We start from the raw sequence: 18,506 nt of genomic DNA on the forward strand, positions 1-18,506 counted from the left end.
AAAAGAATTGACTGAGAATATTACTTTATTTATATTCTGTTAATCTGTAACAAATTTCTTGGGTGTGAATGTATATGAGTTCTTGGGATAATTTATTTTTCACCTATAATATGTAAAATGTTTCATCATGTAAGGGATATGGGTAACATGCTGTTTTTTACTTGTACTCATTATAATCATTCACTTGAAAATTGGAATATAACCACATTGTAATTATTATATTTTCTGAAAGATTTTGCTGAAGCATATAAGCTATAAGGGAAAGAATAAAGATAGAGTTAGAAGGAGAATATCAAGAGAGACAGAAGGGATATTTCTGGAAAGAGATAAGAAAAGAAAATATAGAACACAGAATGAAGACTACAGAATGAAGGAGGAAACCATCAAGAAAGTATGTGTCTTTCCCCTTACCCTCTCAAATAAAAAAGTCATAGTGTGCTCTCTTGGTGGATTTCCCTTTGAACCCTATGCTGCTAGAGGCTGATTCCCCAGGAAGCAAAAGAGTGGAATGCAGTGGTTTGAAAGAAAATGGCCTCCAAAGGGTGTAGCACTTTAGGACATGTGGCCTTATTGGAGTAGGTATGGTCATGGAGGAAAGGTGTCACTGTGGAGGTAGACTTTGAGATCTCATATATGCTCAAGCTATACCCAGTGTCTCAGACCACTTCCTGTTGCCTATAAGATATAGGACTCTCAGCTACTTCTCCAGCACCATGTCTACCTGCATGTCACCATCACCCACCATGATGATAATGGACTGAACCTCTGAACTGTAAGCAAGCCACCCCAATTAAATGTTTTCTGTTATTAGAGTTGCCATGGTTAAGCTGAGGGATGGCTCAGAGGTTAAGAGCACTGACTGTTTTTCCAAAGGTCCTGAGTTTGAGTCCCAGCAACCACATGGTGTCGCACAACCATCTGTAATGAGATCTGGTGCCTTCTTCTGGCCTGCAGTGATACATGCAGGCAGATGTTGTATACATAATTAATAAATAAATCTTTAAAAAAAAAGAGTTGTCATGGTCATGATGTCTCTTCACAACAATAGAAACCCTATTTCTAAATCCTCAAATTGGATTCGTACTACATCTTAGAGAAGATAACCTAAGAATATCTAGAAAACCTGTCACCATTCACCACCTAATTCTGCCTTAGGTAAGAGGAAATTAAGTTGTGCGGTTTTAGCAGGCATGGAAGCACATGCCTTTAATCCCAGCACTTGAGTCAGAGGCAGGTGGAACTCTTTGAACTTAAGGCCAGCCTGGTCTATAAAGTGAGTTTCAGGACAGCTGTTGTTACACAGAAAAATACTATCTTAAAAATACGAAAACAGTAAAAACAATAAAACAAAAAACAGGAAAAAATCCCAACAAATCACCAAGTGGTTTTGTGTTCATTGTAACATTTGTCATGAGTATGTGTGGGAGTCAGGCCAGACACTGGAATGTAGCATGAATACTAAAAACCCAGAAACAGATATTGAAGTTCAAGATGAAGATCAGAAAAGCAAAGCAATCAAGCCACTAGAGAGATCTTACCTCTACCAAGGCTCAGACAAAGGGGTGATCCAGCAATGCTCTCCACCAACCTCAGATTCCACACTCCAATGAGTTCCCCTTTGTATTCCTCTCTCTGCCCAGCCATATCACTCCTGTCTTTACCTCTCTAGTGCTGGGAATAAAGGCATGTGATCCTAAGTGCTGGGATCAGCTTTCTGTGAGCTCTGTTTCTCTTTAAGACAGATTCAATCTTGTGTAGCCAAGGGTGGCCTTGAACTCACAGAGATCATCTGCCTCTGTCTCCCCTAATCCTGGGATTAAAGGTGTGTGCCACCACTGCCTGGCCTGTGTGACTGATTTATATGGCTATTTTGCATTCTGTTCTTCAGGCAAGCTTTATTTATTAAAATGCAAATGAAACATAACCACATTTCCCCTTTTTTATTTTTATTTTTTAAGTTTTATTTTATTGATATTTATTGAGCTCTACATTTTTCTCTGCTCCTCTCCCTGCCCCTCCCCTTTTCAATCCTCCCACAAGATCCCCATGCTCCCAATTTACTCAGGAGATCTTGTCTTTTTCTACTTCCCATGTAGATTAGATCTATGTAAGTCTCTCTTAGTGTCTGCATTTTTGCCTAAGTTCTCTGGAATTGTGGTTTGTAGACTGGCTTTCTTTGCTTTATGTTTAAAAACCACCTATGAGTGAGTACATGTGATAATTGTCTTTCTGGGTCTGAGTTACCTCACTCAAAATAATGTTTTCTAGCTACATCCATTTGCCTGCAAAATTCAAACTCATTTTTTTTTCCTGCTTGTAATACTCCGTTGTGTAGATGTACCACATTTTCCTTAACCATTCTTTGGTCGAGGGATATTTAGGTTGTTTCCAGGTTCTGGCTATGACAAACAATGCTGCTATTTATGTAGTTGAGCACATATCCTTGTGGCATGTTTTAGCATCCTTTGGATATATATCCAAAAGTGGTATTACTGGGTCTTGAGGAAGGTTGTTTCCTAATTTTCTGAGAAATCACCTCAGAAAAGGGGCTGTACCAGCTTGCACTCCCACCAACAATGCAGGAGTGTTCTCTTTACTCCACAACCTCTCCAGCATAAGTTGTCATCAGTGTTTTTGATCTTGGCCATTCTTACAGGTGTAAGATAGAATCTCAGAGTTGTTTTGATTTGCATTTCTCTTAAGACTAAGGATGTTGAACATTTCCTTAACTATCTTTCAGCCATTTTAGATTCCTCTGTTGAGAGTTCTTTGTTTAGGTCTGTACTCCATTTTTTATTAGATTATTTGTTCTTTTGATGACCCATTTCTTGAGTTCTTTGTATATATTGAAGATCAGACCTCTGACTGATATGGGGTTCGTAAAGATCTTTTCCCATTCTGTAGGCTGTCGTTTTGTCTTGTTGACCATATCCTTTGCTTTACAAAAGCTTTTCAGTTTCAGGCGGCACCATTTATTGTTTCTCTCAGTGTTTGTGCTATACAGTATGGTTTTTTACAGTAGGCACTGGATTATTTAATTTTCCTGGTGAGACATGTTCTCCACAGTGACTTGGAATAACTAAACCTTTTTGACATGGGGGCCTGCGAGAGGCCCCCCCAAGGAGTTTTCCAATGGTATCAGGTTGTTTTGTCTGTTTCTTGTCGACCTACATTCATTAGTCCAACATCGGCTTTTGCCACACCTCCTACATACACCAGAAGGCTGAGTCCTCCAATCTTGTCATACCTATAGGAGACATTTTTCCTAGGAATCCCTTGTCTAAAGTCCCTTCTAAGATGTCCTGTTCTACCACAATTAAAGCATTCGGCATTTTGGTGTCTCATTATACCACTGGAAATCGCTTCTCCTACCCATGCCTCAGTACTATAGTCAAATGTTTCAACATTCATTGTATTCAAGATGCTTTCATCTATGGTGCTGATCTGACCTTTAAAGGCCCAAGTATCTTCTTACATTCTAAGTTGGCATTTTCAAAAGTCAAAGATTCAATAAGTATATGCCTAGCTTCAGGGTCTGTCATTCCTATTTGTATAGTCTTAGTCAATCTTTGTAAGAAGTCACTAAAGGGTTCTCTTTGGCCCTGTTTAACCCTGATTTATGATTCAGTAGTCTTTCCTAGTTCCTGAATCCTGTCCCAATCATTTAAAGCTGCTGTGCTACTTAAGGACAAGGTGCCTTCATCATAGAGAGCCTGTTCATGAGGATCAGATAATAACCGTTGCCAAGAATTTGATCTTGGGAAGTCTCAAATCCTTTTGCTTTTCCCTGTTGTTCTACAATTTTTGCGTCTTCTCTCCAATAACACTTCCAAGCAGCTCAGGTTCATCTTCTAGGACCACTGAGATTTATTGAAAACAATCGTGCGGGGTTGCCTTAGTGCTTTCACCATTTTCACAATTTCCCTGAGAAATGGTGAATGTAGCCCATAAGAAACTCTTCCTAGTTTTATTTCTTTTAGATCATTCATACGTATTGGTTCCCATGCATATTCTTGACTACCTTAGGGTACTTTGTGCCAGATGGTCTTTCTGAGGAAATTACTGGATATGCAGTTGAAACTCTGTAAGTCATCCCAGGGTCTGGCATGTACTGATGAGGCTAAATCCTGTCCTTGTACCTTCTGTCCCTACTCATCAATTTCAATAAATTCCTCAGTCTTTTCACTGCTGCCTTTTTAAAAGTCTGAATCTCCTGTCCAGTGTTCTATTCTAATGCCTTCATTGAGGATTCCAAGGTATAAAACTTGTCCAGAAAAGATAACATCTCATCCTTTGGCATAATTTTGATTGTATACATATTACCTTCCTGGAAAGATATCTTATCCAGGGCCGGGCGGTGGTGGCGCACGCCTTTAATCCCAGCACTTGGGAGGCAGAGGCAGGCGGATCTCTGTGAGTTCGAGACCAGCCTGGTCTACAAGAGCTAGTTCCAGGACAGGCTCCAAAACCACAGAGAAACCCTGTCTTGAAAAACCAAAAAAAAAAAAAGATCTTATCCATTAATCTATCATAACTTTTCAACAGATTCCAATAGTTAAATTCAACAGCACAAATTCTTTCAGATAATTTGGTTAAATTGATGCTATCGCTCTCCATAGTATTGAGCCATTTTAATGAGATAATATTAAAAACAAAACTAATTCCTAGAATCAAATAAAGGGATGTAGAAGGAAAAGCCTTGTAGAATACCTTCCATAATATAAGCAAAATAATTATTGAACTCCTGGATGTTATCAGTCATTTTTTGTAGTTTTTCAGATCTTACCTGTCGTAAAGCAATTCAAATGAATTGGATTAGGTATAATAATCTTTTTGTTTTGTTTTGTTTTGTTTTTCGAGACAGGGTTTCTCTGTGGCTTTGGAGCCTGTCCTGGAACTAGCTCTTGTAGACCAGGCTGGTCTCAAACTCACAGAGATCCACCTGCCTCTGCCTCCCAAGTGCTGGGATTAAAGGCGTGCGCCACCACAGCCCTGCTGGTATAATAATCTTTTTGGCTAGCAGGTGTCACAGTTACAGCCATGTGGCCAAGAAGCTAGCAGGAAACAGCACATGTTACTTGGGTACTGGAAAAATGTTTTGTTTAACAATTTAAGAGCAGTTATTTAGGCCATCAAATGATTCTGAGAGTTGGGGCCCAGGATAAAGAGAAAACCCAAAGTTTTCCATAAGTGTGAGTTGCGGACTGTGTGTACCATGAGGATTGCTGTGCAGGCAGCATGTGGGCTGGTGTGTAATGCAGAGAGGCAGCCTGTGGATCATGAGCCAGGGAGCACTGAGCAGCAGCCTGCTGCATCTAAGGGCCAGCTAGAGATGCTGATGGGAGAGTCAGTGCCCAATGCACCATACAGCTGGTGAATCAATCCCAAAAGTGTGGACTGGTCCCCATGTTCAGGTGCCAGATGATGACGGAAGTTACAAAATAATCCCACACTTGTTCAGATTTACCTATAATGAAGGGTTATTTATTTAAGGGAGACTCACAGATCACTGCCCTAAATCACAGTCCTGTGCACGAATGGGGAACAGGAACTAAATCTACCATCCAGATGTGAGAATAGAAAACAAGAGAGCAAACACACACTTTACAGTTGAATTGATAGTATAAGAGACCATGCCCAAGTGGGCTGGTATCTTAAAGGCTATTGGCTGAAGGAGCTGAAGGAGCTCCCACAGCACAGAGGCAGAAAGATCACTGGCCAATTCACTTATACCTGATCTGCACAGATACCTCCAGGCACAGTAGAATAACATAGTGCTACCTAATGAAAACCAACAGAACCACATAAACCAGGCCTAGAGAGATGGCTCAGCATTCAGAGCACTCACTGAGGATGCAAGGTGTTCCCAGAACCCACATGGTGGCTCAGAATGCCTTAACTCCAGTCTCAGGGGATTTGGTGCCCTCTTCCAGCCTCCTGGGACTCACACACAGTTTGTACAAATAAACTCACACAGGTATACACACATTATAAATGAATATTTTTAAAACATAAAAAGGCAGATTCCACTGTGAATTCTAATTAATCCCAAATAAGTAGAGGAAGATAGTTATTTGTAAAAGACAACATTGTATTTTTGAGAGGTTCACTTGCAACACAAACAGAAAACATTTGGGAAGCAATTAGTATACAAGTCACGCTACTGTAACATTGAAGAAATTCAGCAACACATGAAGGATTTCTGGGCTGTCTGGCAGAATTCTCTGTGATGGTGTTCTGAAGGTTGCATGTTTGGTTTCAGCTGTATTTCTGTAATGTTTAAACAAAAACAGGCCATTAGAAACGGGCCTGAGATGGTTGATAAACCCACAAGTGGTGTGTTTCTAGCCAGGGTGGACTTTCACTGAGTGCTCAGTTGAGTGAGTACATGAATTTGAAGATACGCTGGTGCACCCAGGTTGTGGACTGCATCTGGTTGAATCTGCATCTGGGCTCCTCCAGGTGCCATCTGTTAGGATACCAGCAGCCAACATCATCTTGCCCGACTTCAAGGGTCTCATCACAGGACTGACCTCTCAAAATTAGTGAGTGTTGTGACATCCTGGCTCCCAACGCTATGATTGCCCTGCAGCTACTTCTGCCCTATCCCTTCTCTCACAGCCTTTCTTTCTGCTGTTTCAGAACACCTTTTTCCTTTATAGACAAAACTCACCTCCTTCTTCTCACCCATTAGCTTACTGAATGAAACACATTTTATTAGGATCTCATTTCCATTGAAGACATGTGAGGGTGTGTGTGTGTGGGGGGGGGTCTCATGTAGTTGAGGCTGGCTTCCTTCTCACTAGCCAGGGATGACCCTGAACTCATGATTCCCCTGCCTTTACCTCCCTTGGAGTAGAGATGGGATTGCAGATCTGCACCTCTTCATCCTCGCAGGTCATTTCAATAACTGCTTAGCCCCCCTCATCTGATTGTATCAATGTTCTCACTGGAAATTCCCCAATAATTGCATCTTGTCTACAAGATTAAAATCTCCTCCCTCCTGAGGCCTTTACTACATCCTCCAGACCAACGGTTCTTAACCTGTGGGTCAAGATTCCTTTGGGGGTCATCTGACCCTTTCACAGGGTTGCATAAGACCATTAGAAGACATAGATGTTTACATTACAATTCACAGCCAGCAAAATTACAGTTATGAAGTGGCGACGAAAATAGTTTTATGGTTGGAGGTGACTACAACATGAGGGGCTGTGTTAAAGGGTCCCAGCGTTAGGAAGGTTGAGATCTAGAACTGTCACCACCATTATCTTTTCACTCTGACCAACCTCAAAGTTTTGGGTTGCTTTGTTTTCCTTTTTGTTTGTTTGCTTGCTTGCTTGCTTTGCTGTGGTTTGGTTTGAATTTTTTTTTTAATTTTCTCTTGAGGGGGCACTGAGGAGCTGAGAGGACGATATAGAGGTACTGGAAAGTGAGCAGAATTAAGATGCATCCAAATTGGGGTGAAATCCCCAGGAATCAATAAAGAAATTATATTTTTAGCTGCGTGGTGGTGGCGCATGCCTTTAATCCCAGCACTCGGGAGGCAGAGACAGGAGGATCTCTGTGAGTTTGAGGCCAGCCTGGTCTATGAGAGCAAGTTCCAGGAGAGGCTCCAAAGCTACAAAGAAACCCTGTCTTGAAAAAAAAATCAAAAGAAAAAAATTATAATTAGAAAAATTACATTTATTTATTTGTTTGTTTGTTGGGGACGTGTGCCACAGTGCGCACGCGCACATGGCGGTTACATGACAACTTCTGGGAGGTGGTTCTCTCCTTCTATATGTTAGTCCTAGGGCTCCAACATGGGTCACCAGACTTGACTGTAGATGCCTTTACCCAGAGTCATCTCTCCAGCCAAAACATGCTTTCTTTTTAAAAATTTATTTTTATTATTTTTTTCAAAAACTTATCTATTTAGATTTTTTTATTTTTTTTAAATGTTTATTTATTTATTATGTATACAATACTCTGTCTGTGTGTATGCCTGCAGGCCAGAAGAGGGCACCAGACCCCATTACAGATGGTTGTGAGCCACCATGTGGTTACTGGGAATTGAACTCAGGACCTTTGGAAGAGCAGGCAATGCTCTTAACCTCTGAGCCATCTCTCCAGCCCCTATCTATTTAGATTTTATATGTGCATTTGTGTTTTGTTTATGTCTGTGTGGGGTTGTCAGACCCCTAGAACCTACAGAGTTGTGAGCTGCCATGTGGGTCCTAGGCATTGTACCCAGGTCTTCTGGAAGAGCAATTAGTGTTCTTAACTACTGAGCCACTCTAGAAGCCCTAAATTTTTTATTTTAAAAAATATTTTTAAATTTACTTTCTAATTTATTATTTTGTTGTATGGGTGTGAGTGTTTTGTCTGCGTGTATGCCTGTGCACCATTTGTGTCCGTGTTGGGACTGGAGTTACAGGTGATTAGATGTGAGCAGCTGAGTGTGTACTGGGATTTGAACCTGGGTCCTCTGGAAGCACAACCAGTTCTCTGCTCACCACTGAGCCAGCTCTCTAGCCTCCCAAACTATCTCCTTTGGATCCACTCATGATCACTACAACCAAAGTGAACCAGACATGGTGGCTGTGGTGGCTTGGGTGAGGCGTCCCCTGTAAGTCTTAGCTATTTGAGTACTTGGGCCCCAGTTGGTGGCTGTTTGGAGAGGATATAGGTGGTGTGTTGAAGGTTTCAAACAATTCACGCCAGTCCTCTTGTGTCCTGTGTCCAGCTTGCAGTTCAAGATCTACGTCCTTAGATGCGCCTCTGGACTCCTGCCATCTGCTACTTCTGCCCCACCAACGTGGACTCCAACCCTCTGGAGCCTTAAGCCCCAAATGCACTCTTGTGCAAGTTGCCTTGACCCCACTGTTTTCCACAGTAGGAAACTAACACATCAGCGTTCGCCTATAATCCCAGCATTTAGGAGCTGAGGCAGAAAGACTACTTTGAGTTTAGCCTAGCCCTGGCTACACACCAGAACCCTGTCTCACAAACAAGCAATTCTTGCCAGGGGTGCTGGTGCACACCTTTAATTTTTGTACTTGGGAGGCAGAGGCAAGCAAATCTCCAAGTTCCAGGTCAGCCTGGTCCACATAGTGAGTTCCAGGTCAGCCAGGGATACTCAGGTAGATCTTGATCTATTTGCCCCCCCAATAATTAAGCAATCTCGCACTGTTTGTGAGTCTGAGCTTAACCCCCAGGTTTATATCTGACCCCTCCACACCTCACACAGGCCATGCTTCAACTTTCCAGCAATTCTCTCAGTCTCTCAGGGCTATGCCCTGCCCACCTGTCTCTTGAGCTGCCTTCTCTCCCACCGTGGCCTGTCCTGCTCTTGTTCCCACACAACAGAACTTCATCCGAATCCACTCATTCCATCAGAAGTCATGTAAGGTGGCTCCCCTCAGAGCACCCACAAATACCTGGCTGTTAGCAGAGTCCACCGTATTTTGGCATGTTTATCGCCACATCCAGATGCATTCTTAGGGTGCTTGTTACGATGTGTGGTTCACTGTGCCTAATGGCTTACATTCCCTAATCACCTTACCATTTCCTGCAACCTGGTTAACGGTGCAGTTCTCATCTCTTCAGTGTGGACTTTTACTTTTTCCCTTGTCTCAGTGTTGTTCTAGAAAGAGCTAATCTGACTTCTCCAAGTCCCCACAGGTACACAACCAAAGTGGAGCCTTGGTTGCTGCAGGTCCTGAGGACAGAATCAAGTCTGTACCACGGGAGTGCATACAGGCTGCCACTGCCTTTTGTTGCAGAACCCCAGTTCTACGAGGCTTGGCAGCATGCCCAACTAACGTTCCCAGCCTCGTTCAGCTCTGTGTGCCAGGTGACTCAGTCCTGTGGCATTTCCAGGCGGCTTCAAGTGGCTTATAGACTGGAGCACCAGCAGCCCCTTGGACCAGGAGATAATGTATTGGGTTTTCCTTTTTAAATTTTCTTCCTTCCTCCTCTCCATCCTCCTCCCTCTTCCCCTCCCCCCTCCTCTCTCTCTCTCTCTCTCTCTCTCTCTCCCCCCCTCTCTCCCCCTCCCCCCCCCCCCCCCCCCCCCCCCCTCTCTCTCTCTCTCTCTCTCTCTCTCTCTCTCTCTCTCTCTCTCTCTCTCTCTCCATGCTCTCACTATGCAGCCCTGGCTGGTCTAGAACTTGTTATATAGACCAGTCTAGTGCCAAATTCACAGAGATCCACCTGCCTCTGCCTCCTGAGTGCAGGGTTTATTAATGGCCTATGCCGCAATCCTGGCTTTTAATTTTTTTTACATGCAAGGGTGTTTTGTCTGCATGTATGTATGCGCTGATGTCAAGTGCATGCAGTGTCTACGGAGACGAGAAGAGGGCATCAGCTCTCCTGGAGCAAGAGTTGCAGGTGCACGTGGATGCTGGGAATGGAACCCAGGTCCTCTACAAGAGAGCACCTGTCGCTGCTGAGCCATCCCTCCACCTCACCCAGACCACTGTGGGGGATTCTGGAGGATGGGAGTGAGGGCTGAAGTGACAGTGCAGACGGACAGACAGACATGGTGCCAGACTCCTACCAGCACCTCGGGCCATGTTCTGGAAATGCCCAGACTTTTTTCTTTCTTGAGACTAGATCTCTTCACGTAGCCTGGTGTGGCCTTGGTTTTACAATCCTCCTGCCCCAGTCTTCAGAGTGCTGAGATTACACGCGTGCCCCACTAGGCCCAGCTTTTTTTATGCTGTTGTGACAGAGGCTGTCATTAATCACAGCGAGCATTGGGGCGCCATGAATTTGCAGCCATTGGTACAAAAGGTTGGGCTGTATCTCACTCATGAGGCCCTGGGCCTTGATTCAGGAGCAGCAGCCAGCACGGGTGATATAAATTGTGTCTTTATTTGAACATCATTCCACCTGCACTGAAGCTCAGATCCAGCAGCAGCAGAAGGGGTCAGGACCAAAAGAAATGTTACCAAATTGGACAATGAACATCAAGGACACATTCAAGACAGAACTTACTAATGGGGTGTAGACAACACCAATCTATCCTAACACCCAGCACAGGGCCTCAGAGGGCTGTCAGAGTCCTAGGGAGGGCTGGCCGCTCCTGATCACTTTCTCAGGAAAACTCCAGTCCTACCCTAGCTCTGACTGAGCCAGGCAAGAACCCACAGAAATTTCTTGTACTAGAAGGAGCCCTGCCCCTCCAAAAAGAGGGTTTCCCTTTTTCACACCGGGAGCTGGAGAAGACTTAGTGCCCTCTGTGCTCAAGGGGGACCCTTAGTCCTGGGCTCCTTCCCCAGAGCTCCAGCTGCCAGCCGTCATCTTGGCTCTTGTGGGCCCCAAAAAGATGTCAATCTTCCCCCACATCCTGACGCCCTCGGAAGGCCCTCCTCCACACTGTGGTCCTCTGAGAGGTGAGTTCTACTTGTCACAGCCCCAAGGACCAGTCTAACCAGTGTTTTGGATCAGAGACCAGACCACCTCGAGGTTATGGCTGCTTTCTTCACTCTCTGCCAGGAGCGAAGAAAGTCAGAAACGGGAAAGAAACACCAGCGTCCCTGTCCAGCCACAGCTGGCTGAGGACTTTTAATGACCTAAAGTCAGGAAGCTCTTAGTTGGTGATCAGAAGCAGAGATGTCGACCTTCCTAGCCTGTCCCTTCCCAAAGGCCAACACTGGCTCACCTGCCCCAAACGCTCCAGCTGCTGGATCTGCCAGAGCCCCACCTGAGCTCTTGGATAAAGCATCCATTCTCCCTGTCCCTACCGCTTCTCAGTCTTCAAGACCGCGCCTTGGGCCATACTACTACCTCTCTTCTTTCCCTGTGCTATCCTGGGGCTCCTGCAGACTTCAGCCCACCAACCTGAAACTCCACAATGGATCTCAAATTGCTGGGCAGCAGCCGGTTGGCTACGGTACGGACGGGAACACCGTTAGATGGCGCCCCGAAAGGAATTAGTTTCCTTCCTCCCCCGTGTGGTTACCCTACTGCTGACACAACCTGGCCTGCTCACACGCGCACACACACAAACACACACACACTCTCACATTCTCGCGAACACGCGTGCGCTCGCAAACACAGACACACACAGTCTCTCTCTCCTCCACAAAGGAACAAAACTGCTTGGACCACAGACCTCCAGTCCCTTGACCTCCATGGAGTCGTTTCTAGCCTGTCCACCAAAGCATGGTGGGGGGGGGTGGCTTGGACAGCAGGCGTCCTTAGGGGAACAGTCTTCAAGCACCCACATGGCTGCCCTCCTCGCCCCACCTCCAGCATTTCTTCTTCCCCCTCCTCCTGCCGACCCTCTTCTCTACATTTTATTCTTGCCCACTGCGAACCACACCTCCATCCCCCACTTCCTGTTCCTCTTCACCCACTGCCCGCTACTCCACGGAAACCCCTCTCCAATTCTTCTCTTCCCCACCACTGTGTGTCTCTCTAGATCCCTCCTTGAACTCCTTGTGCACCACACAGCCCCTCCCTCGCCATGCCTGTCTCCCATCTCATCTTTGCTTTGGCTCTGCTCCTGCGTCCTCCCTGCCTAGTTCCCAATCTGTCACCCACTACCTTGTCCTCCTATCTTCTGGTTTGAATCTGAGGAACTGACTCCTGCTCCCTTCTCCTTCAAACAAGCCCCACCCCATCCATTCCCAGTTTCCTGGCCACCTGCAGAAGACAGCTCCAGTGCTGGGGCTCCAGGAGGGGACTGGATGGGAACAAGTGTGTGTGGGGGACACGGGGCAGTCACCAAAGCTCGGGAGGAGGTGTCTGTCCTGGAGGAAAGAGGAGGAAAAGTGGAGATGCGGTCTGGAAAATGCCAGGTATCGGAAATCCTTCCAGAAGCCACAATCAGATTCCAGCCAGGGTCTGAATGGGGCAGCCTTGGGTCATGGGTCTTGCTCAGGAATCCTAACTCTCAGCTCCAAGTCTGAGCTTGGAAGTGAACACAAGGACAGCAAATATGTGGACTAGCCACCCTTCCAACTCTGGATGAGGCCCACGTGACACACAGAAGTGATGAACCTCCTGTGGAGCCCATAGGGGCCACACACTCCTCAACACAGGGACCATGCGGCAGGCCATGCCCCAGGAGGCATTATGCTAGATGCAGCTAGTCTGCCACCCCTCCACTGGGGACAGAAGGCTTGTCAATGACGAGATGGCTCTGCCACCAGGTCTATAAGGTAACCAAGGATGGTCCCAAAAACACCTGGAATCTCCCTCATTTTCTCTCTGCTAATGAGAGAAGAGAGGAGCCCCCACGGTGAGAGAAGAGAGATCGTCTCATCTGCCCCTCCCTAACACACACGCATGCATACACGTACATACGCACGTGTGCACGTGTGTGCGCACACACACAAACACACACACACACGCACACACACATGCGCACACACACACCTCAATTCTAAGCACTGCCCATGAGGTTGCAGACCCTGGGCATATCGCAAGGCGAGAGTGGGCAAGAAGGAGAAAGAGTCAGGGACAGGGTAACAGGGCCTGGGATGGGGACAAGGGTACCCTGTTCAGAGGTGACCTGCAAGTTCAAGTTAGGCAGAAAAGTATCAAAGACGCAAGACAGTCCCTGCCTTTGGCAGATGTCCGAGGTGTAGGAAGTGAGAGAAGGAGAGAGGATCCCCTAACTCCACCTCTGAGCCCCTTTTCCACAGCCACCGACCCCGACAATGGGCCCGACAAGTCTATGCTGTACAAAACAGGCCAGAGTCAAGGGCTCAGTCACTGATGAGCTATCCTGGTAGAGAAGAGGCCAGGCCAGTCCCAGGCTGGGAAACTGGCAAACTCCAGCTGCGGTGATCAGCTGCCTCCTCCCGCAGCCTCCAGAGCCTGTGTCTCCCCTCAGACTCTGAGGTGATGAGGGATTACCAGCAGTGGGAAGGAAGACCCTATCTTTTCTCCCTCAGCACGGCTTCGATTCCTTTGAGAGCTGGATGCAGGCTTGAATGAGGGAGTCAGAAGAGGCCCCGTGGGTGGGGCTGGTGGCACCTGGAGCTTTGTGGCAGATGTGGTGGGACCATCATCAGCAAATAAAAATAAAGTAGGAAAAAGTCTGGCCCTCCTGGGGCAGTGTCTTGAAGGAGTCTCTTTAGGAGACCAGGACTGGGGAGGCAAGGAGGCAGCAGGCAGCCTTCCAGACTGAAGGGGTCTGAGGAGCCCGCCCTGCAGAGCTTCCTTCCCCGGGGGTCCTCGGGGACCTCCAGCTAGTCTACACGGTGAGAAGAAAACGGAAGGACCAGAGAGGGAGAGCCAGGCTCCCTTAGGAGGCAGGACCAGAATCAGGACCTCAAGGGCCTCTGCCTCCCGCCAAGCTGCCACCCCACCCCCGCCTCTCTTCAAAGCCTGGAGCTGTGTGCAGTCAGAGATTGGGGTCCGGAGCTTGACCGCAGGAACGAGAGGGCAGCAGACGAAAGATGCTGAGATCGGGCCAACTCCTGGGCTACAGTCCTGGCTCTCAGGGTCCCTGTGTATGAGCAACAGGGCATGGCAGGACTCCCCATCCAGAGACATCACCTCCTGGCCGCAACACCGAACTGACTGTGGTGCCTACAAAATCTGAGGGAGAGAAGAGAGAATGTCAGAGACTGTCAGGACAGCAGTGGGCAAAGAATGACTACAACCAAGTTGTTGGCAGGCGGGGAAGCCAGCACCCCATTCAATCTCCGACTTCACAGGGTCATGCTAAAGGTTCCAAAGAGACGCCGTGCAAGTATTTGGCACCCAGGAAACGGTGGTGGCGTAGTTTAGCTTTTCCTTTGGCTCAGAACTGAGCTTGAGAGCCCAACTTCACACACCAGTGAAGGCTGGAGACTTCTTGGCATTGAAGGACACAGGTCACTTCCTGTATCACCGGCATAGGGAATTTCCAGTGCGGGGTGGGGGAGGGGAGGCTGTCTATAACCTAGGCCGGCTTGGAACTTACAGGGTAGCCGAGGCTAGCCTTGGCCTCCTGATTCTCCTGTCTCTGCCTCCAGGGTATGAAGGTTACAGGTGTACGCCACTAAGATTGACCTCCCAGATCTTGTTTAAGAGTGAGCTGCAATGACTGGCCACAGGCTGGGGACTGCCTGGGCTACACAATGAGTTCTAGGGTATTCTAGTCTACCCCAAAAGACCATGTCTTAAAAGTAAATGAACTTGTGCGAGAGCATCAGGAGACAGGAGAGAGAGACACTGGGTGGACCCATTCACTGCTGGTTACACCTATCAATGCCCAGATTGCTTCAGAGAGGCTGTTACAAATAGGTTGGTCTTGCACTTCTGGGAATTACCACCAGGGGGCAGGTCCTGACCTCAAACCAAGACCAAAGAAACTACCCGGTGGGAGGGATCTGTGGGAGCTCTTATAGTCCTAGGTAATTAAACGGGGACAGGAAGGCCCTAGTCTCACCTAGGGCTGAGGCAGATAGTGTGACTGCTGGGATGAGCTTTGGCTCTGGACTTGGATCTGCATTCGGGTCCCGACTGCACTTGGAGGACTTTTGCACAAGCTCCCAACTCTCCACACGCCCATCCACTGGAGGGCTTGTGTCCTCCTATGTAAAACAGCGGTCGTAAAGCCAGCCTGCAGAGGTCTGTGAGGTCTGACCGCTTTGAGGAAAATGTCAGCCCTTGCTGGCCACTTTGCAGGCACAAACTTTCCCCTCAAAAGCCCATCCTGGGACACGAATCTGTTCTGATCACCCCGGTTTTATGAAGCGCGGGAAACTGAAGCTTGAGGTAAAGTGACTTCAAGGACAATAACAGGGCCCCTGCCAGACGAGTGGATACACGGCTGCATACATTGTATGGTGAGCCAAATCCGCAAGAAATGACTATAGCGAATGGCTTTGCTAGACATAGACCGGACTGTGGAAGCCACTACTCTGGATCTCAGTCTACGGACTGTGTGGCCATACACACAAACGTTCACCATCGTAACGCCTCTCTGGGCACTAGCAGTAGGCTGACATCAGTGTCAGAAGACCCTGCTTGGCTTCAGCCCTTTGTTTACCAGGTACTGTTCTTACATTTAACTTCTGGAGACCCCAAGAACACCCTTGGACATGAGTGTGTTAAGGCAGAACAAAGATATCACAGCAGCAGCAGGAGAAAACCTTGGCCCCTCCCTACAGGAAGAAGAGTTAAATAAACCGTCATCCAACTTGTGCACTCTTTTGAATTAAGTGAAGTTTATTATCTATGTTTGTGTGAGAGGGAGGGTGTGTGGAGGTCAGAGTACAGCCCGTGGGAGTCAGTCCTGGGCATCAAAGTGGGGTTATGAGGCGTTCATAGCAACCCATCTCGATGGCCCTGAATGGTCTCTTTGTTGTATTATTGTCATCAATATGCACGATATACAACCAATATACAATATCGGTGCATTAATACGCACCAATTATACAACATGGTATAATGAATTTGTGATTGGCCACCATTCCATATCAAAGCTGTGGCCATTGGTAATTTGCATATACTACAAGCTCTGATCTCATGGCCCAGATTCTTCTCCTTCAGACCCAACCTGATCACCACCCCCTATAGTCTGTAATTATCATTTTAAAAAAAAAATAAATTTTGTTTATGTGTGTGTATGTGCTAGTGTAAGCCGCATGTGGTTCAGACAGATGCCTATGGCAGCAAGAAGAGGGCACTGGCCCCTCAGCAGCTGGAGCCACAACATGGGTGCTGGGAACCAAACGCAAGTCCTCTGGAAGAGCTGCAATCTCTCCAGCCCCATTAGCTCTTTGTCTTTAATAAATATATTTATTATACATTTGAATAGACTAAGTTTTATAAATTATTAGATATATTATAAACACATAAATATAGGGCTTAATAAACACACAGCTCTCTGTCACTTCCCAGGCACAGCCACGGGCATGGGATGATGCCCGCGACCTCTGAGCTTCAATTCCTGTTCTCCAATTACTTTCAGGGTGGCTGTGAGTGTCTAAGCTGGAGAACAGTTTTCGGGAGTCTCCTACCACTGTGTAGGTCCTGGGGCTAGACCTCAGTCATTAAGCGTGGTAGCAGGTGCCTTTGCCTGTTGAACCATCTTAATCGTCCCTATGTGTAACTTTTTAAATCATTTTTTTTAAGTTTTTATTTTACGTGTATGGGCGTTTTTGCTTGAGATGCCAAAACGCCCATACACGTAAAATAAAAATAAAAAACGTGCATCGTGTGTGCAGTGCCGGAGCCCTGAAGAGGGCGGTAAACTGGAGTTAAAGCCCCTTCTGTGGCCTCATGCAGGTGAGAATCGGCCCAGCTCTTCAGGAAGAGGAGCCAGTGCTCTTCACAGCCAAGCCATCTCTCCAGCCCTCTGGGTGTAATTTTTGCTTCACTTTTAAATGTTTACCTACGATTGGCCTGCCCCGCCTGAAGCAGGCCTTACCCTCAGGTCCAGGCCCGTACCTTTGTTCTCCTGTTTGAGCTCCTCCTGCAGCAGGTCAGTCTGCCGGTTGCCCAGCACGAAGGCGAGGAAGGACAGGATGAGCGCGTTGAGGATCCCGATGATGGCCAGAATGTACGCCCAGCGCACCGAACAGTCCCCCAGGGAGTACTTCCCCGTCTTGGCGCCGCACATGTCCCGGATGGTCTCGGCGTCCCAGCCATCAGGGAAGATCATGCAGCCCAACACGAGGCACAGAGCTGGGCATGGGGGAGCAGGTCCACACCGAGGTCGGGTCGGGAAGAAAGAGAAGGCATCATTACTTCCTAGAAGCGAGGAGGTGGGAGGGGGCTGAGTTCTGAGAATCCCCCCCAGCCCCATCTAGCAATCTGATCACGTGGTAACTCTGAAAATACAGTAACTGGGACCCTTGACCTCTCCTGCCTAACCCCGCCTTCAAGGAATAAGAAAATACCAAAGCCAGGCCACATCCCCTGACATCCTCTGGGTTCCACTTATTCTTACCCATCCTCAGCACGTCAGTTTTTGTGAGTCTGGCTTTGGTTTGGGTTTTTCTTTTGTTATTCATTCGACAGTGGTTCACTGGCAATCACTCTGCGTTCATTCAAAGATGCTCTGCAGGCAGCAAAGGCTGACAGTAGGGTTTCCCCACAGCTTCCCTCCCTCCAGCTGTGTCGGGGAGACGGGAGGTCCTCGGCTAGTCCTTCTGTAGAATGGGAGCCATGGTGCTAACTTGGTCATTCACTGCGGAGGGTCTATTGTGTGCTGGGCATCAGAGCAGGGCTCAGGGCGGCACCCAGGTAGGGAGAGAGGAGGGTTGCTGCACAATGGTAAGGACGCAAACGCTGGCCCAGCTCTCTGCAAGATTTGTGGGCCTCATTTCCTTTGTCTTTGTGCTTCAGCCTCCAAATCTGTAAAACGGGGGTGATTATGAGTACCACCAAATGAGGTAAAGATGACAGGGAGCCTCTAAGTGCTTTGCACAGCAACTCCCACATAATGTTACTGCTGATATCAGAACTCGTCCTAACAAGCGCCGGCTGCTCTTGCAGAGGATCCCGGTTCAGTTTCCAGCACCTACTAGGCAGTTGGCAACTGTCTGTTACTTCAGTTCCAGGAAATCCAACAC

At 47.2% G+C, this 18,506-nt stretch overlaps 1 protein-coding gene across 1 annotated transcript in view; it reads right to left on the reverse strand.

Annotated features, from left to right (window-relative positions):
- Window positions 1–10,838: 10,838 nt before the first annotated feature.
- The window catches only part of Lhfpl4 (LHFPL tetraspan subfamily member 4), a 36,413-nt gene continuing 28,745 nt past the window's right edge, over window positions 10,839–18,506 (reverse strand). The window contains exons 3-4 of the mRNA XM_050148658.1: window positions 17,380–17,616; window positions 10,839–14,538 (exon numbers count right to left, since the gene is read on the reverse strand). Coding sequence (XP_050004615.1) covers window positions 14,438–14,538; window positions 17,380–17,616 — 338 coding nt within the window. The 3' untranslated portion in view covers window positions 10,839–14,437. The remainder of the gene's footprint in view (window positions 14,539–17,379; window positions 17,617–18,506) is intronic.

The sequence above is a fragment of the Alexandromys fortis genome, unplaced genomic scaffold, assembly GCF_014885135.2.
Source record: "Alexandromys fortis isolate MF-2015 unplaced genomic scaffold, M_Fortis_MF-2015_v1.1 scaffold_59, whole genome shotgun sequence".
NCBI classification, from domain to species: Eukaryota; Metazoa; Chordata; class Mammalia; order Rodentia; family Cricetidae; genus Alexandromys; species Alexandromys fortis.